Source organism: Nipponia nippon, unplaced genomic scaffold (assembly GCF_047370975.1).
Source record: "Nipponia nippon isolate SJK-2023a ecotype South Korea unplaced genomic scaffold, ASM4737097v1 scaffold_1, whole genome shotgun sequence".
Taxonomy (NCBI): Eukaryota; Metazoa; Chordata; class Aves; order Pelecaniformes; family Threskiornithidae; genus Nipponia; species Nipponia nippon.
The window spans coordinates 93,702,032-93,719,578 of record NW_028262290.1 but is presented as its reverse complement, the minus strand read 5'-3'; the positions used below and the strand labels follow the sequence as shown (position 1 = coordinate 93,719,578).

Sequence of the window (17,547 nt, the reverse complement as noted above, 5' to 3'; positions counted from 1 at the left end):
CCAGTAATTCTTCCAACGCTGTGTATTTTCTACAACTGCAAGAGGAAAAAGTTTGGAACTCCCAAACCTGTTTCACAAACATATGCACCTTCAAAGGATTCTGCAGCTTACACAGGAAATTAAATATCATCAATGGGTTGCAGGAGATGCTTCCTTCTAAACTACTTACCTTTTTTACTGTTAAGCCCAGTATCTACTGAAGCTTTACGAGGGGGGGGAAGTGATGGTAAGTAGTGCATTCAAATGATTATTCTTCTGTGTTCAGGGTACGAGAACTATGGAGACCTGTGAAGAATGTACAGGCTTTTTATTGCAAGAGTGCCCACATAAATATTTATACCAGTCTTTGGCAATATGCTAATCCAAGGCAAGTAATTTTCCCTCTTAAAAAGAATCATGAAAAACAATTAAGGTGATTTAATTACTGCCACCCATAGACAGCAGATTTTGAACTCCTGACAGATGAACATTCATCACAGTGCTGTGTTATGCTAACCCCACAACACAAGACTCTGAACGGAACAGAGAATTAAACCTAGATCATTTCCCCTACCTTCCTGCAGTACTTTGGGCTGGATCCAAATCCCAGGGAAGCCAATGGGAGCAGAAGCCAGGCTTTTCAAGTCCTGACTGAAAGCCCCAGCTTTAAATAAAACAGAAGTATTTTGCATGCAAGTTTGCAGTTCTTCATGACACCGGAGTAAATTTAGCTTCACAGTCCTTTCCTGACTCATTTAAATCTGAATTTAAATGTAAGTGTAAGCTGCAAAAAATTGCCTAAGGAAGATTTAACTTTGATGTCCTTCACAGTTACCCACTGTAGAGGTTCAACTCTATTAAACTTTTTGGTTTTATATACACCTATAAAACCATTTAGCAGCTATTTCTCCCCTAAGCCCTTATCGGGGGGGGGGGGGGGGGCGGGACGGGACGGGACGGACGGACACACAGAATCTGCATAAAATGAAAATCTTTGGAGCTGGAGTTTTTCCGAGAGTGCTAACAAATCTTTATCATTTTTTAAGTTAGGGGAGGGAGGGTGTTTATGAGCACATCCTCCAAAAGTTATGCTCTGAATCTCTATAAAATACTACATTGACAGTAATGCAACCAAACAAGAAGAGTGCTTCGCTTAACATTTTACTCTATTGGGCCTTTTGAATTTATAGAATTAGAACTACTTCATTTTGAATATATTTCTTTGAGAATAAAGTTGCAATTATGCCATGAATCCGAACGTGTGCTTTGCTGATGCAGGCTTGCTAGCATTCAGTACACACATGATCCAGTTCTGATTTTTACACTGCCGCCCAAGGTAATCTTTGGTAAGGCCTTGCATTTCTACAGCCCTCAGTAACCTCATCTATGAAAATACAGAGAACTGTGCGTAGGCAGTCTTTGAAACCTGCTTTGGAAATCTATGCTTCTCTAACATCGTAAAAGTATAAAAATGGAGGATCTATTAAAAAGTGAGTATCTTTGATTCTCATCTGAGAGAGGTTCCCCCTTTTCTTTCATAAAAAGTAATTCTTAATAATAAATAAAAGCACTTCACCTGTTATCAAAACACAAAAATGTTGTGCTTTAATTATCACAATTTGCAGAATTTTAGATTGGCACCAATTTTCTGAAGCGCTCAAAAGCGTTTTGCTGTTTAGTCTCAGCAAATACTTTCTTGTGTTTTCAATTTCAGATCACACGCCTGAAAAGAACACATAAATGTTACACTTCCTGACGTGGGTGTTTTAAGACCCCTTGCCCATAGTTTACAGCATCCCAGAGAACATTTCTAGCCCTCCATCAGTAAGCGCAGCTAGCTGGGATTCTTCAAGCCGCCAGCTCTGCACCTCTGCCCAGACACAGCCATCAGAATACAGCTACTCCTTTAAATTCTGTTTAAGAAGAGATCCCTCCCCTCCCTTTCTTTGGCCAAGTTTCCTTCTTCTCTGAAGCAATTAATAAACAAAACACAGAATAAGGAGTGGGCTCCAGAAGCCCCAAATATTACACTGTACTGAAATGTTAAGACTCAATCTTAATGCTGTTAGCATCGCATATCAGCCTAAGACCACGCTAGCTCACTGACGCAACTATCTGAAGAAAGGCTAATTCATACCAGATTATTCCATGTAATATCCTGTAATCCTGTAACGCACGATAGTTTTAAACCAAGCTTGCGTAGGGAAGTAGCAGAGCTCTCTATTCTCCCTTAAAACCCTTCATGCTTTTGGCGGGAGTCTACGTGGAACTTGGAAAACAACAGTAAGAGCTTCTGGTTGGGCGCGTGGAGCTTTTCCTCTGTGAGTTTCCAAAGCGATTGGTGCTAGGCTAACAGCACGCTGCTTTCTGAAGGAATTAAACACCCCTTTATACCTGGCCGTATTCTCTACGCTATGGTTTATGTACAGGTTTTTAGGGGGGAGGGAGGGCAGCCTGTGTTTCGGCAGGAGTGCGCGCGTTGGCAAAACTGCAGAAACTGCAGGAACTGAAGCTCCCTCTGCTTCACGTCTTCTCCCCAGTAAGCCCCCTGCTTCTAGCTCCGATTTTGGACCAGCTCTCTGAAGAGGCAGGTTAGCTGAAGACTTATTTTCAAGTATGGGGAATTTTATAGAGGTGCAAAATTTTCTAAGGTGCTCATAATGGGCTTTAAGATGTTTTCTGTCTGCAGAGGAAATGAAGACCTGAGAAAACTCACAGTATGCTGTTTCAAAAAGGAAAATAAGCTTCCACGGTCTTGATGAAGAACATACACCCATGTCCTAACATCTTCTGCATTCTGACAATGGCTTACCTACTTACTTTTTCATCCGAAAAATTAACCCGAATTTTGAGATACTGTATCAGAAGAAACCAAGTAGAGTCAAAGCCGCAGAAGAGCCAGAACAAAATTTGACTGAAACCTAGCAATTTTCCACCCGTGCTAGTAAAGCTTCCTCACACCACAGCTCTGCACAAGATGCCCGTTACGAGAGCATACCGAGCCGTCAGGCACGCACAGGGCGATCTGCCTCGTGGCTCTGGCAGGACCACCGTCATTTTCAGCGTACAGCCCGCAATGCCTCTTAGGGACGGGCAACGCTCCCGGTTACGGCGAGGCACAGCTTGATCGATCCCCTCTGCACCGCACACCTTAGGGTAGGGGCACAACCAGGTTGCAAAACTGAGAAGTATCCTGTTACATTTTGCTATACAGAAAAAAAGATTTGTCATGGTGAGCTTTTTAACTTTTTTTAAGCTTTTTTTATTCTTGCAAACCCATTTTCCTTGGTACTTTTTGCTTAATTTCAAGACTTGGGACATCAGTAGTAGTCAACCTCTAGGCTGACAATGCAAGAGTGAAGATTGTAGAAATCATTTCAAGTGTCCAATGCTATAAAGTCCAACGGTGTGCTCAAGAAAACCCTTCCCAACAACATTCAAATACTGAAAAATATGTAGCAAAATAAGCCGAATAAATTATAAATACTTGAGAAATGTGGTGCAAAATGTAAGATAAGGAGAGCTGAACTAAGGCACTTGTTTTCATTCATTACTGAGGACACCCTCTCTCTCCCTCTCCTCAGCAAGAAGGCCATCCAAATCAGTCACTGCTCCCCAAATCTGAAAATACAGAACCATGTGTGAGACAGACACCATCTTTTGCTTTACAGTGCATTACTCAAAGGTGTTACCAAAGTTCTCCTGATAAACCTAGCATCAGCAAATATTTTAACTCCTCCTTTGTCCCGGTTTTAGACTTGTCAATTGCGTGAAAAGAAGTCACCAGTCTATTTTAAACAAATACATTTTTGCACAAGTCCCTGTTGGCTGCTATTAGCCAGACGGGACCTACACACAAGCCTGGGGAAGGCGGGGAGCGGTATCAAAGTGTGCTGAATGACAAAAACCAGAGCAGCCCAGTCCAGCCCTGGATCCAGCCCCAAAACAGACTGCCTGTTGTTCCGAGCCGCCACAGGCACGGCCAAGGTGGGACGGGCACACGAGCCTGTCATGGGTTTGACAGGTGATCGCAGCAGTGAACTGTATTGTTATGGAGTCCATTGAACCAAAAAAATCATTAAAAAAAAAGAAAACACACCATTGCTGTCGCAGTACTCTGTCTCTGAAATGGATGTGAGAACGGGAAGACTGGGATGCTACGTTAAATCCGTAGAGAACACGCCGTGAAGTTTTCACACAAGCGCTCCGTGCATCTCTGACTAGTTGGGTAAGCGAAGTCAAGCCCAAATCAAGACCTCAAAAATTCACTTCAGGAGGGGAAGAGCAAAGCCCACACTACTCAGTCTCCTTCTCCTCTCCACAAAAAAAAAAGGAAAACGATTCCACAAGCCACAGCAATGCGAGCCTACGCACACCCACGTCTGGCCGGCAAAACCGAAGCGCCCGCTGAAAGACCACCGGACTCGGGTAGTCCCCGGGCCGGCAGCCTCGGCGCCCGCCCTCCGTCGCCCTCCCGGGCCGGGCCCGAGGGTGCGGGGCCGCGGCGGCCGCCCCCCGCCCGGCTGGGCTCGGCTCGGCGCGGCGCCCCTCGCCCGGCGGCCTCAGGAGCGGGGGGCGGCGGGGGGCGGCGGGGCGCCGGCCCCGGGGGATCCGCAGCAGCGCAGCGTGTAGTTGCGGCCGCCGTTGTTGTCCCAGTACTCGCCCTGCGGGCTGCGGTAGCGGATGGCGAAGTGGAGGGCCGAGCCCTCCCGCAGGCTCGGCGGGACGCAGAGGCTGAAGCCGTAGCGCTCGGCCGGCGGGTCGCCGGCGGCCGCCGGGGCCGGGGGCAGGGGGGCGGCCGGGACGTCCAGGAAGGAGAGCCACTCGTTGAAGGTGTAGCGCACCGTCACCTCCCGGGGGCCGGGGCAGCCCAGCACTTGCAGCGTGCCCCGCACGTCGGTGGGCGCCGGGGGCCGCGCCAGCCGCTCCAGGCAGACGCGCTGCCGCCGCAGCCGCTCGGCGCTGGGCTCCCCGCCGTCGGGGAAGTCGGGCACCAGGCGCAGGGCCGGCGGCGGCGGGTCCCCGCCGGGCGGCGGCGGGTCCGGCTCCTCGGCGGGCGGGCTCTGCAGGCGGGACAGGGCGGCGGGCGGCACTTGCGGCTCCTCGGCCTCGCTGAAGTGCTTGACGCTGGCGAGGCTCAGCCCCAGCGAGTCGGCGAACTGCACCCGCTTCTTGCACTTGCTGCAACAGCCTTCGCCCGCCGCCGCTTCCTCCTCCTCCTCCTCTTCCTTCTCCTCCCCCTCCTCCCGCCGCTCGCCGGGGCCGGGGGACGGCGGCCGCCCGCAGCGGCGCAGCTCCAGCAGCAGCAGCCGCTGCTCCCCCGCCGCCTCCCGCTTGGCGTCGCGGGGCAGCGTCGGGGCCGCGCCGCGGAGCCGCCGCTCCTCCGCCGCCAGCTCCTGCCGCGGGCGTGCGGGGCTCGCCATGGCGGGGCGCCCCGCTGGGCCCCTCCCGGCCGCCCCTCTGGCGGCAGGCGGGCCGGCCGGCACCGCTTTATCCGGCGCCCCCGCCGCAGGCCCCGGGCGAGGGGCGCGCCCCCCCGCCGGGCCCGGAGCCTCCCCGCGGGGCCGGGGCCGGGGCCGGGGCTGGGGCGGCCGCGGCGCTGCGGGCGGGGGCGGGACCTGCCGGGACGGGCGGTACGGAGGCGGCCGGGGCCGCGACGGGCGGCCACGCACGTCCTCCCGTCCGCGGCCCGGCGGTACCGTGGCGCGGAGGAGGGAGCTGCGAGCGACGCTGCCCGGCGTTTTATGGGCTCCGGAGGGGAGACGGCGAGAAACGACGGGCGCTCCCGCGGAGCCGGCTGTGCCCGCGGGTGTCCCCCCGCTGCCGCCGCGGCTCCGCGCCCCGCAGAGCCAGGCCGGGGGGAAAGGCGGGGTCGTGGGCTGCTGGAGCAGGCTTCATCGTTATTATAATTAATTATCAGCATCGTCGTCATTGTTCAGGCTTCCACCCAGCGGAGAGACCCCGAAGAAGAAGCCCAGAGGCCCAGGGTGAAGCAGGACGTCGCCCAGCCCCACGGCGGAGCTGCAGCCGCGGCCCTGGGCAAGGGCGGGGGGCGGCGGGCGGCCGAGCCGAGCCGACCCCCGGGGCCGGGGCCGGGGCCGGGGCCGGGGCCGGGCCTCCCCGCTCCCGCCTGCCCGGGCGCCCGTAGCGCCGGGTCCTGCCCCTCTGCCCTGCTCGTCGCCAAATGTCCGTCTTCACAGCCGAGAGTTTGTGAGACCCCCGCGCAGCTTTTATGTTTAAATTGGTTTCCACCCATCCTAACCGCAGAGAAAAGCTTTGAGACCTGAACTCGAGGGCAAAACCCCAAAGGTAAAAGGAACACCGAAGGCATTCACTTTTTAAAGTATGATACATTTTGTAGGCAAATGTCTCTGACCGTTTTTTTACTCACACTTGGTACCAGCAGTACTCTGCTTGTGGAAAAGAAAGTCCAGAGGCTGAGGAGGCTCACACGTGTGGGCACGCAGCCTTTCTGAAGGTCAGGCTGTCTTCAAAGGTTCCACTTAACCACAAGAATCCAGGATGAAAAACAAAATACAGGCTTTACCTTTTAAACAAATGAGGAGAATTAGAATCCTCAGTTTTATTTTCTGAGCATGATGTACAGTAAACAACATCCTCATAACAAGATACTTTTATTGGTGTAGTGAGACCCATTTCTAAGAATTTTCCAAACTTCATTCTATACTTTGTGCCTGCCAGTGCTGTTGTCTGGGGGTGATTTGCACGGATGATTGCAAAAATATTATATTATTAAACTTCCCTCCATTCTTTTTCTCATGGAAGAGACACTAAAAAGCAAATAACATGGTACTCTCTGAAGCAATACACTCCCGCTATGGATTCATCAGAGGGTTTTTGTGTTTGTTTTGCATAGTTTGTTTTATTTTTAGCATCAGCCTGGTTGCCAAAAAGCAGCCTCCCAACGTGAGTGAATCCAGGGCAGTTCAACTGAGCGCGCAGTCTGGGTCTCGCCGAGGAACGAATGTCAAAGCAGCAGAAACATCGCTAAACAGTTTCCTTAGCAGGCACTGCTGTGAGGGTCTTCTTACTGCACCCTGACCAAAGAGCTGAGCAGCGAACGGTCACTTCGAAGTGCCGAATATTCTGATTCCTCTGGCTTCTGGCCGGGCACTCGACATTTGTTGGTAGTTCGGTTTCGAGCGTTGTAAGAAGAGGAAGGAAGGACAGACGTTCTCGCTGGCACCAGCTGTACTCATGGAAAACATGACGAACACCAGTTTGCCGTCAACTGCTCGTCACCACCACTCCGCTGCAAGCTGCCGCCTTCGCCAGGCTGTTGGCTGCGCTGCTCGTAGGCGCGCTCCTTTGCCTCCTCCCGCCCGAGCGAGCCCGGGTGCCGCCGTTTAAGCTCTTTGAGCTAAGCAGCCCCAACTTAATGGTATTAAACCACAGAGCACGCGCCTGAGCTACTCAGCTGAGGTCTGCGATGCAGCGCAAGAAGGAGGGGAACAATTGTCGCCTTCCCCCACACGACTGTTGGCAGGGAAGGCACCGCTTTCACCTGCCTTCGCCGTCGCTCTCGACCTGCCGGTGGCTGTAACAGAGCAGTGGACGACAACGTTGGGCCACTCTCCTGTTAGCATCCACTTGGATGAAAACAGGTTGCCATGCAGGTGCTTTCTCAGCTGCGCCTGGAAATGAGACCTCATGACCCACCTATCCGAGGCTTGTGGCACCTCAAATTACCAAGTTGGAAAGAAGAAAGATGAACAGGTGATGTGTAGGTAACGGTGCTTAGTACTTTTACAATATTGTCAAGATTCCTTAGATAAAATAAAACACTACTACTTTACTTTCTCAAAGTAATATCTGTTTCATGATGAGGAAAACAGAAATGAAGAAACCAGCCCTTAACTTCCTCATGTGGTGTTTATTCCACTAACGCATGCTTCCTCAGCTTGCCAAATCGTTAACAAATGTTTCAGGCAGCAAAGGGAAAAAATGTGCCATTTGCTGATAAGGCAAAACCATTTGGACTAGTAGAAATTACAGAGAAATGTGAAAGGTTCAAGCAAAATCAGGGACAGCAAGGAGAGAAACTTAGTGTAAATACTGATAAAAGTTAAGTGATATTGTAGCAATTAATATACTTTTCTTACATATTCCATAACTCTGGGAGACAGGCCTGCAAAAAGGCCTGCTGTTCACAGAAATTAAGCAAAAGCAGTTACGGCAACAGGACTCCATGTTGCATGGGAAGAATTAAGATCTGGCAATTAACGGCATACAAAAGGAAGCTGGATTTTTAGTGGTAATCAATTGCTACCATTCTGAAAGGGAGTAATTTAAAATCAGATAAACCTTTACAACAGATGTTCAGCGCATGTGACAAACTATGCCAGTGGACATTTGTTAAGGAGGCATTTAGTGTTGTCTCTTTAAGTATTTCAAAATGGATTCTCTTAAAAGAGCAGGGCAACCAGGAGCTCAGGCTTCTAAATACTATTTACTTCATTTGTTATTAAAGAAAGTGTTGAGATAAAAACGGAGGGATTTCCTAGTAAAAGACAAGACAGCAGATTCGCAATCAGGAGGCTTTTTTGCATTCCCTGAGCTTTGGCCAGTTATGTTTAAGGTCATAAACTACATAGGCGATCAACACAGCACCTTCTTCTTTAATTTCCCCCCTCCGTGCTTCCCAGCTACCCACCTTGTCCCTCTAATCCCCACCCTGCATTCAACACACCCACATCTTGCAGGAGCATCTGCAACCTAAAATGGCTGCCGAATGGCATAAAAGAAATATGAATGCGCAAATCGCTGGTAAGCGAGTCATGGTATTGTATTATGTATTTCTCAGGACTTGTTAGATCAGAGATTTTGGTTTGCTGCTTTGGTTTGGAGCTCTATTGGATGTGCAATTTAATAAATTGGTCAAGCTGCTTGGATCAATAGTCGTCTTCATTTGGACACAAAACGGACGTGACAATACTTGTTTGCAGACACCCAGACTCAAGTAACTGGGGGATTCGGTTGATTCAACTCAACCACACAATTTAATCCAGAAGCCCATTCAAACACTGCTCGTAATTTCTTTTTCTGCTCTTTTAATAGTAGCTTCAACCTTCAAACCCAAAGCTAGCAGATTTTCTAGTTAGTCCAAGAGGAAAGTATTCATTCCATACTTAATGGATGTACCTAGTTCACATATGCCAAATCTCTCCAATTCCCCACTCGAGTCTTTCTAAGAAAATCTCCCGTGACAATAGCTTTCCAGAAGACGTGAATGACTAATAACTACGAAGCAATATTACACAATTTACAGGGATTTAGAAATATGCAGGGATTATCTCAAATTCTAGCAGCATTTGTTCTTAATGATCTTCTTGCTTCACTTTGAAAATCATGTAGTTCTTCATTCCAATTTTAAGTTATATTGCTTGTACAAAAATGGCAAGGAAGATACTAATAGCCTCCTCAGTTATTTAAAAAAAATGTTGCCTATCCCATGGGAAATTCTAGCTTCTCTGTATTTTTAATAAGGATAGGATTTCAGTTTACTGTGTTTGTGAGGAGGGTCAAACCCTGAATGAAAGACTCAGTGGCTCTACACAGTCTGACTAGAAATTATTCAGAAGTTAGATTACTAGACCTAATTTTCTTCCTTATGCAGGGAAAACCAAGCAGCTGTACTCCAAACAGGCATGCATTACATCTGTAATGGAAAAAGTACTGAAATGGAAACAAATATTTGGAAGTGATTATTTTAGTTTCCAAATCTGAAATCCAAAGATTTAAACCTAATTTCTGCAGGATGCTCAGCAAGCAAAATCCTTTAGAGCTTTTGAGTCTTTCAGACAATCACTTTTAGAGATGTCTGCTGTATATTTTGTCTTGTCTCTCAGCAGACTTGCATCTGGCATTCCTTAGGGGAAGTAGAGACTACTTTAAATATATGAAAATATATTTATTCTGTTTTCGCGAATCACAGCAATGGTGTGTTTCCCATAATGATGTGGAATCTCCTTTTCAATGACTCATAGCCGGTATTTGGCAATAAGGCAAGGAAGATCCCTTCATTTGGGTGAAATGCTAACCTCTTCAAAGGTGGAGTTGTGTCACTGATTTCAGTAGGTCCAAGATTCCTCTGCATCTGGTATAAAAGCAAGCTCATTCTTTGTGACAAGCAAATATATAGCAAAGGCACAAAGGATTAATCTTTTTTCTTTTACTTTCCGTTTTGCCAAAATTGTATGGAAAAGTTTCCAAGTGCTCGAACAAACACTAAATTCAGACTAGAGTTTGCATTAACTGTGACAAAACCACATTGCACAAAAAACTTGCCATTTACTAAGATTTCAGAAGTGTTGTTTGGTTCTTGTGACTCAGAGGTGTCAAGTTTTGTTTTAATACCTGTGATTTATAAGATATTTACCTAAACTGTTTATATTCACGTGGTACACTGAAAATCTTAAGTTGTTTGTCAAATTTTGATTCAGTAAATCATATTATGATAAAAAACCTACATACAAGCTGCCATCCTAATAGAAAGACTTACTGTTGCATTTCAACAATTTGACCCAAACAGACAGTCTTTGAAAGGGCAAGCTCAGATTATCAGTGAGAAAAATTGTTCCAGCTTCCAGAATTTATTCACAGCATAGGAGTTGAAAAGGGTTTGGTTTTATGGTTTTTGTTTGTTTTAATGTGGATCTCCAGAAAGCTGCAGAACCACATCTCTTCCAACGGTTTCTGATGAGCACTAGGATCCAGGTTCTCGCATATAAAACCTCTATGTTTATGTGTATTTTTTATTTAGCGATCTAGGAAAAACATGATTTGGATCAAACTGTTGCCCTGCATTATGCTTTGATATTGCTAGGGACTTCAGTGAGAAAGAAGCTCCATCTTATTCAGAGTAGTCTGCTATAAAGTGCATTCTACCCCCAAAACTGTTGCTGGCTACTAAAATAATATTTTTTTTTTCTTGATGTCTGTCTTAAAATGCTGGATTTTGCTCCTGCCCTGCCACCTAGCAGACAGCCTCTGGAAAACAAAAAGCAATGTCTCCTTAAAACTCTGTCAGGAAACCTATTCGGACAGAAGATGTGTTTACATCTTGACTAAGGACACTGCAAAATTCCAAATGCTTGAAATACCCTGCAAAATGAACTCCTAGGAAGTATATAAAATACACACAACAAAACAACACATCTCTAAACCAGTTTTTTGAGCTGTTAGCACGTGAACATTAGATGTCCAAGGCATTAGATTTTTTTCCCCTTTTTTTCCCCTGTAAGGCATTAGATTTTTGCCCACTGGAAATGAGACATGAAAATGGAAAGTGACATGAACTTGTACCCACATTAATTCTGTTCTGTATTTTTGTGTTTGTCTTTTTCACAAGCAGCAAGGCATGTAGCTGACTGAAAATCAATAGCAGCATGAACTCATTTGGACTCTCGGAGGACAACAGAATTGGCCATCTAGTCAGAAGGACCTTCGTGACGTCGGCTGGCAAAGCCTCCGCCGGTCTTTAGAGTCGTGTTTGACGTGGCATAACTGAATGGTAACCTGACCTCATCAGCTCAGATACCTCCCTGTCTTTTGGGAAAATAGAGTTGTGCAATATAGCCTGTTCTAACAGCTCCTGGCAAATGCAGGCCAACCTTTTCAGTCCAGCAGTCACAACTGGATAAGTTGTACGTCAGTCTCATTTCTTTCACTTGGGTTAAAACACAGGGATAGGCTTTCCAAGTAACCTTGCTGTATAAATCCTACGTTAAAAGTTGTTTGCTTGAATGTGGAGTTTTCCAAACCACCAAAAAAGGAAGAAATGCAACCCTGTCTCTTTGCAGTTCCCCAGAACTGCCTCAGTTAGTTTGTTCTCAGTTGCAGAGCTATGATAGTAGATAGCTAAACAGGTACCGGATAGAAGATATTGTAAGAGAGAGAATGTTTATCACAGTAACTTATATTGATTCTCATGACTTATGAACATTGTAACTTCAGTTGATGTACATACAGACCAGCAACTAGGTATCTGTAACACAGTACAATACTGCTAAAAGCACAAAAGAAGACTTCAGAGTTGAATTTCAGGGAATAAAATATATTGTGTAGTGGTCTGAACAGAGAGAGATTTGCATTTCTAAAGAATGTTAATAGTTTTTACAGTAGGAAAAAAAAGCAGAAATACATTCTGCTTTAATATTACTGTGCCATTCTAAGAAGTAAGCCTATACTTGAAAACTCTCAAGTGCACAAGCAAGAAACAGGACTGCATGACACAGCCTAACCCTGCAAAAGCAAAGGACTGGCATAATAGCTATTGTTAGCAGTATACAAATAGAAATCACTGAAACAGCCATATGTGAATGCAGGGATGCTCAGTCCTGCATCACCAGAAGTAAAAAAAGAGCGTGTTCTGATTCATTGACTGTAAATACAGTTAAGTCCCACAGTCCCAGTGAATTCAGTCCCACGGTTTCAGAACCTTCAGCAGGAAAGTCAGAAAAGCAGCTCCATCTGGTGGTGTGGTTGATTGTAATTACTTTTAAATGTCATTTAATTGCAAATACGTTCTTCTCCAGCAACAAAATGAAAAATTGAAGTAACGTGTAAAGGATCCCCTGTCCTGCAAACTGAACCAGCATTGCCTAACACTTTAAAATCAGAAAACACTTCAAAATCAGGACCACCTTCTGTTTAAAGCAAACCGGAGTTGAAGCCTTTCAATGCAAGGCACACATGATCCTGCCAGGGTACCAATCTAGGACAGAAGCAGACCATCAACCAAAAACGAAAGGGTACGTTAGCACGCTTCAAGAGGTAACCTGCTGCAGCTTGGGGTGGGGGAAGAGAAGGCAGGAATCGTTGGCTAGGGGATGAAAGAGGAGGAGGCGTGTGAATGTGAAGTCAGGGTTGCTGCTGAACCTGTCATATAGAAGTTTACGGAAAGTTTGCAGAGGTATTAAAAAAATATTGCCGTGTCTCATAGTAAGGAAACAAACCATTCTTCAGGTAGTTGTTTTTATAAGGAACTAACTTTCTTCAATGAACAAATGTCAGTTTTGTTGGAAAAGACACTATTTCCCATCTTCAAAAAATCTTGAACCGTTCTAGCTGTAAGAGATTTGCAACATCTTCTTATGAAAACTAAAGCAGATGCTTTAATCACTTCTTTATGTAATAAAAAGACTACATTTTAGGAAGCTGTTTTCTTCTTCCCTGCTCCCACTATGCTCTTATCGCCTGAGCTGTGAAAATGGTAGACTTCTTGAATGCATTGACAAATGCAATAGAGGAACCTGAATGCACAGAACAGCTTAGAAAAAATAACGATCAGGCTGACCAGTACCTGTACTGGATATTTGGAAAGAATTGCTGAACAAACTGCAGTGATGCTGATGGTCAAAGAAAATAATTTCACCTAAGCCTACAAATCAATTTAGCAAGTATTCAATTGCAAATACATGCGTAGATGCAATATCTGTGTCATTTCCGCGAAGTCACTGCTTTGCAGGATTGGAAGATATGTTCCCCCAAGCTGATGTTATAAAAAGTTACAAGCATGATAAAATACAAAACTAATGAGCGAAATAATCTATTGAAGGTCTATGCCTAGTTTCATTTACAAACTCATGTCTGCTTCTGCTCACTGAAGAACGCATGGCAATTTCTTTCAAGTCCCAGTAGCCAAAGTTTGTGCTGAAGAAGAGCAGTCTCAAACAGAGATAAGCCTTGTCCTGCAAACTTAGGGGAATAAAGTATACTTTGTCTACTCTTTCGTAGTGCCCACATTTCAAAGGGGGTATATGCTGCATTTCCTCAAATCAATGCATCATTTCTTTTTCTAAAGAGTAGAGCAGAGCTTAGTATTAATTACCCACAAAAAAATCCATGTTAAAAGAATGTTGAGCATACAGACTCAAGCACCCGTATCCTAGAAATTGCCCAAAGTCACGTTGCCTTCGTAACCTTAATGCAGCCTTTTTGGGTGTATCATTTAGGTTACAGCCTTTAATTATGCATTCATAGGCCATTTTTCCCTCAGGACTGTCTCATTAAGCACACAAGATAGACAGCTACTCAATGCTGGTGTCATTGCTTTTCTCCACATTGCTCAATATATAGCTGTAGGCCTTGTTTATGGAACAGTATTCCAGTCCTGCTCTGGAGATGTGATCGGATTTCTTCACGGGATCCTCCATAGTGCTCAGCACCACAATATCTTCCAAGTGCTTCAGAAATAGTAGACTACTATGAGATTAAGCATTCCTGATTTTACTACTAGAGAGCTGAGCTACGGAGAGGTAAAGGTGAAAGGTGTCCCTTTATTCTAAGTGCTCATTTTGGATGTGTGCAACTTGACTTTTGGGTTGCTTATTAGTATGTAAGATTTTACAGGGGTTCAGACCATCGCTCCTTTTGATTTCAGCTAGAACTGTAAGTGCTCAGTACCTCAGAAATCTGACTGCTTGGGTTCTCAGAGTAGAAAGTTAGCAACATGCAATAGGTAACCAAGTTAGTTGAAGCAATTTGCTTAGCATTGCTAGGTGCTTGATGCCAGGAGCAGCAATAAAATTCAGTCCCTCCAGGCTAGAAATCACTTGCCTCCATGGCAGGACCATCCTTTCCCTTCCTGCCTTCTTTGCAATTTGAAGCAAATAAAGTCCAAATCCTCCACCCAAGTTAATATGTGATCATGGCATTAAACTCTTACTAAGAAATTATGATTCATATATACAGGAATTGAGATTGCAACCTTAATAAAGTTCTTTTAGGCTCCTTGTTCCCAGTACTGGTTTGGCACAATTCAAGGCAGTTCCATTTATGAGCCATCTGCAGATAAAACTTAGTTGACATTATCATACAGTAAATATTTAAGAATAACTTTAGCTAAATATGGCTCTTTTGCTGGTATCTGGACTACTAATCTGCTATAACTCTGCTTCTGTCCCCATTTTCATATCCAACTAAAACAAAAAGACAAATCCCACATGTCTCCTATTTCTTTTCACTCCCAAACTGATGAGACCTTTAAAGGCTGCTACTTCTGTGATTCAGTACATCATTTCTAATGTCTCTATAATATGATAGACTGTAAATGCAACCTAATGGCGCCAAAACTGAGTTGTTTATCTTTTTACTTGGTGAAGCAGAAGGGCTCAACTCACTTCAGTTAGAAAATGTTTCAAGAAACAACCACACTGTAAGGAGTTCAAAAACAATCCCGTTGAAAGAAGACACTTCTCTGTGGAAACAAAGATGTTCCTGAATAAGAAGCGTTGCCATTCACACCCTGCAGGAGCGCAATTAAAGTGAACAGAAAGTTTTTACTGCTCTACATTATTCTGTTCCCAACAGCAGTAAGTAGGTCACTGTCAACTCACATCGGTCGTGTTGCTTTATACCATGCTTTTTAACTTTGCTGACGTTAAGGGCGTAATTCCAAACTTACACTGCTGTAAGCAACTGCAGGGTATAAATTTGAATCTTTTAAGTAAATCACAGACTGTAGAGTCTCAATTATGAATTGATATCTGGTAACTAGTGTCCCTCTCCCCTATGTACCTCTGTTTCCTAATCATATACCCAGATCCTTTCAAACCGAGCATCTTACTTGCAGACCTCAGGATCACTCAACAAGATCAAGAGTAGCCAGGCCAATCTTAGGGAACCAAAATTTGGAGCCCTTCATTATCTTGCGGAGTGATTTAGTAATCAGGCTGGAGTCACGGGGAGGAGCAGCTTAAGAACCAAGGGGGAAGAATGAACTAATGAACTGAGCAAGAGTTTAAGAGCAACGGATTCATTTTTATTCTGAATGTTGAATGGATTCAGTGATTCAGTTAAGTCAAAGGACCTCAAAGGCCTACCTCAAGAGTAATTTTCTCTCCTTCCCAATTTTCCTTTTTTACCCATTGTCCTGAAAATTCTACTTAATTTCACTTAATTTTACATGCTGTTTTCTACTTATCCCTCCAAGTGAAGAAAAAATGGCATTTCTTACTCCTCCCACAAGGACACATCTGTTTCCCAACAGAAGTCCCTTCCTTCTTACTCCAAGAACAAAAGGTTTATCTTGGCCAAATGCAGAGCATTTTTATTTAACTGTGAAGCCTGTCTTACTTTCAAATTTGAAGATTAATGACTCTATGTAAAATTCTATGTCTCTTTCCTCCCATATGTTCAGGGGGTGTCTAGTCATTATGGTTTACGACTGAATCCATGTAGTCATCATTTCTTGATTCATATTACAGAACAGGAAGACCCATAAAGTATTGGCACTGAACTGCAACAAGATGCAAGTCACTTTATTTTTCACATTTAAGTGCAGTGGATAAAAGCAGTGAGGGGGTGACCTTTCAGTATGTTCTGCAGAGAGCTCTGTTCCTCCAGGCAACCAGTGAAGTCTAAAAGCTTATTTGAGATGCTGTGTCTTCACACTGATCCAATTTTTGCTGTTTTCTTGAGCGAACGGATGGTGCAGTTTCTTGTCTGGATTTTTCGTCTAAAACAAAATTGCAGGCAGGTACAACGGCTTGCCTGTTCTCTAACACGTTTGGCCAGAAGCGGTAGCAGCAACTTTGGCAAGAAGATCATCTGAACGCAAACTGCTAGCAGGCAGAATACAAGGACACAAGCTTTAAAGATAAAATTAATTTTCCTTCCCATCATGGCAATTAGCAGCTGGTTTGCTGTGAATGGGTTGTGTATCAAGTGATGCAGAAGCTCCTTGGACCTCAGGTAAAGAGCTGACCTGTAGTGGCAGAGCTTTTATTCAAATTTTTTTCTTACTTTATGCATGAAAAAATAATGGACGAAATTTCACATTTTCCCAGCTTTTTGGATAAAATTGCCTTTATAGGAAACACAATTGTTTTCAGTTCACCAGAATTTAAATTTAAACCAAAAATCACAGATTGCTTGTCTTTCAAAGTGGCATTTTTAATATTTCATTCAAAATATGGATTTAAAACAAGAAACAGAAAGACCTTAAAGTCATTCTGCAAAAAAACAGAAGGGGAAAAAAAAACCAACGGTAAATGAGACTGCGTGTATGAACAGGGAAGAATGAGAGAAAAAGGAAAGCAGACTAGAACAATCTGCTCACCTAACATCTTACTGGGCGCTCCATCTTGGAAAGGTGCTTGGGAGACTTCCAGTCTTAAAAATCATGGGGACCAGAGGAAAAAGATAATGTCACATGTGTAGTTATGGGCTTCCACTCATAGATATATACACATGTGTATGTTTATAATCTTATATACGCTTCTGTGTTCTCATATACTCTCATATGTCTACACTCATATATATGTGTGTATTTATACTAATTTGACAGTTGTCCTTCACATAGTCTTTGCAATACTTCCTGAACAAAACTTGCTTCCATTGAGCCTATGATCCGGTTTAATATCAGCTGCTGTCAAGCACAGTTGGAGGGTGGGGGCAGGGATGATATTTTTAGTGATATAAATACCCGATACCAGATTTTTACATGAATGTAGCCAGGCTCCTGTTCCTTACCCCTCTCTTCAAGGGCTCCACAAAACTCATTCCTCATACCGGAGCTTCCAGGTGACTGGAGAGAAATGGTTC

General features: G+C 44.8%; 1 protein-coding gene across 1 annotated transcript; it reads right to left on the bottom strand.

The window, feature by feature from the left end:
• Nucleotides 1-3,212: 3,212 nt before the first annotated feature.
• Nucleotides 3,213-7,721, bottom strand: PPP1R3G (protein phosphatase 1 regulatory subunit 3G). Its single transcript, XM_087762780.1, has one exon. It carries the CDS (start codon nucleotides 5,400-5,402, stop codon nucleotides 4,542-4,544), a length of 861 nt encoding a protein of 286 aa, XP_087618906.1. The 5' UTR covers nucleotides 5,403-7,721; the 3' UTR covers nucleotides 3,213-4,541.
• Between the last annotated feature and the right edge of the window lie 9,826 nt (nucleotides 7,722-17,547).

Excerpts from the sequence above, each read along its gene's own strand:
- PPP1R3G (XM_087762780.1), bottom strand. The coding sequence starts at position 5,402 with ATGGCGAGCCCCGCACGCCCGCGGCAGGAGCTGGCGGCGGAGGAGCGG.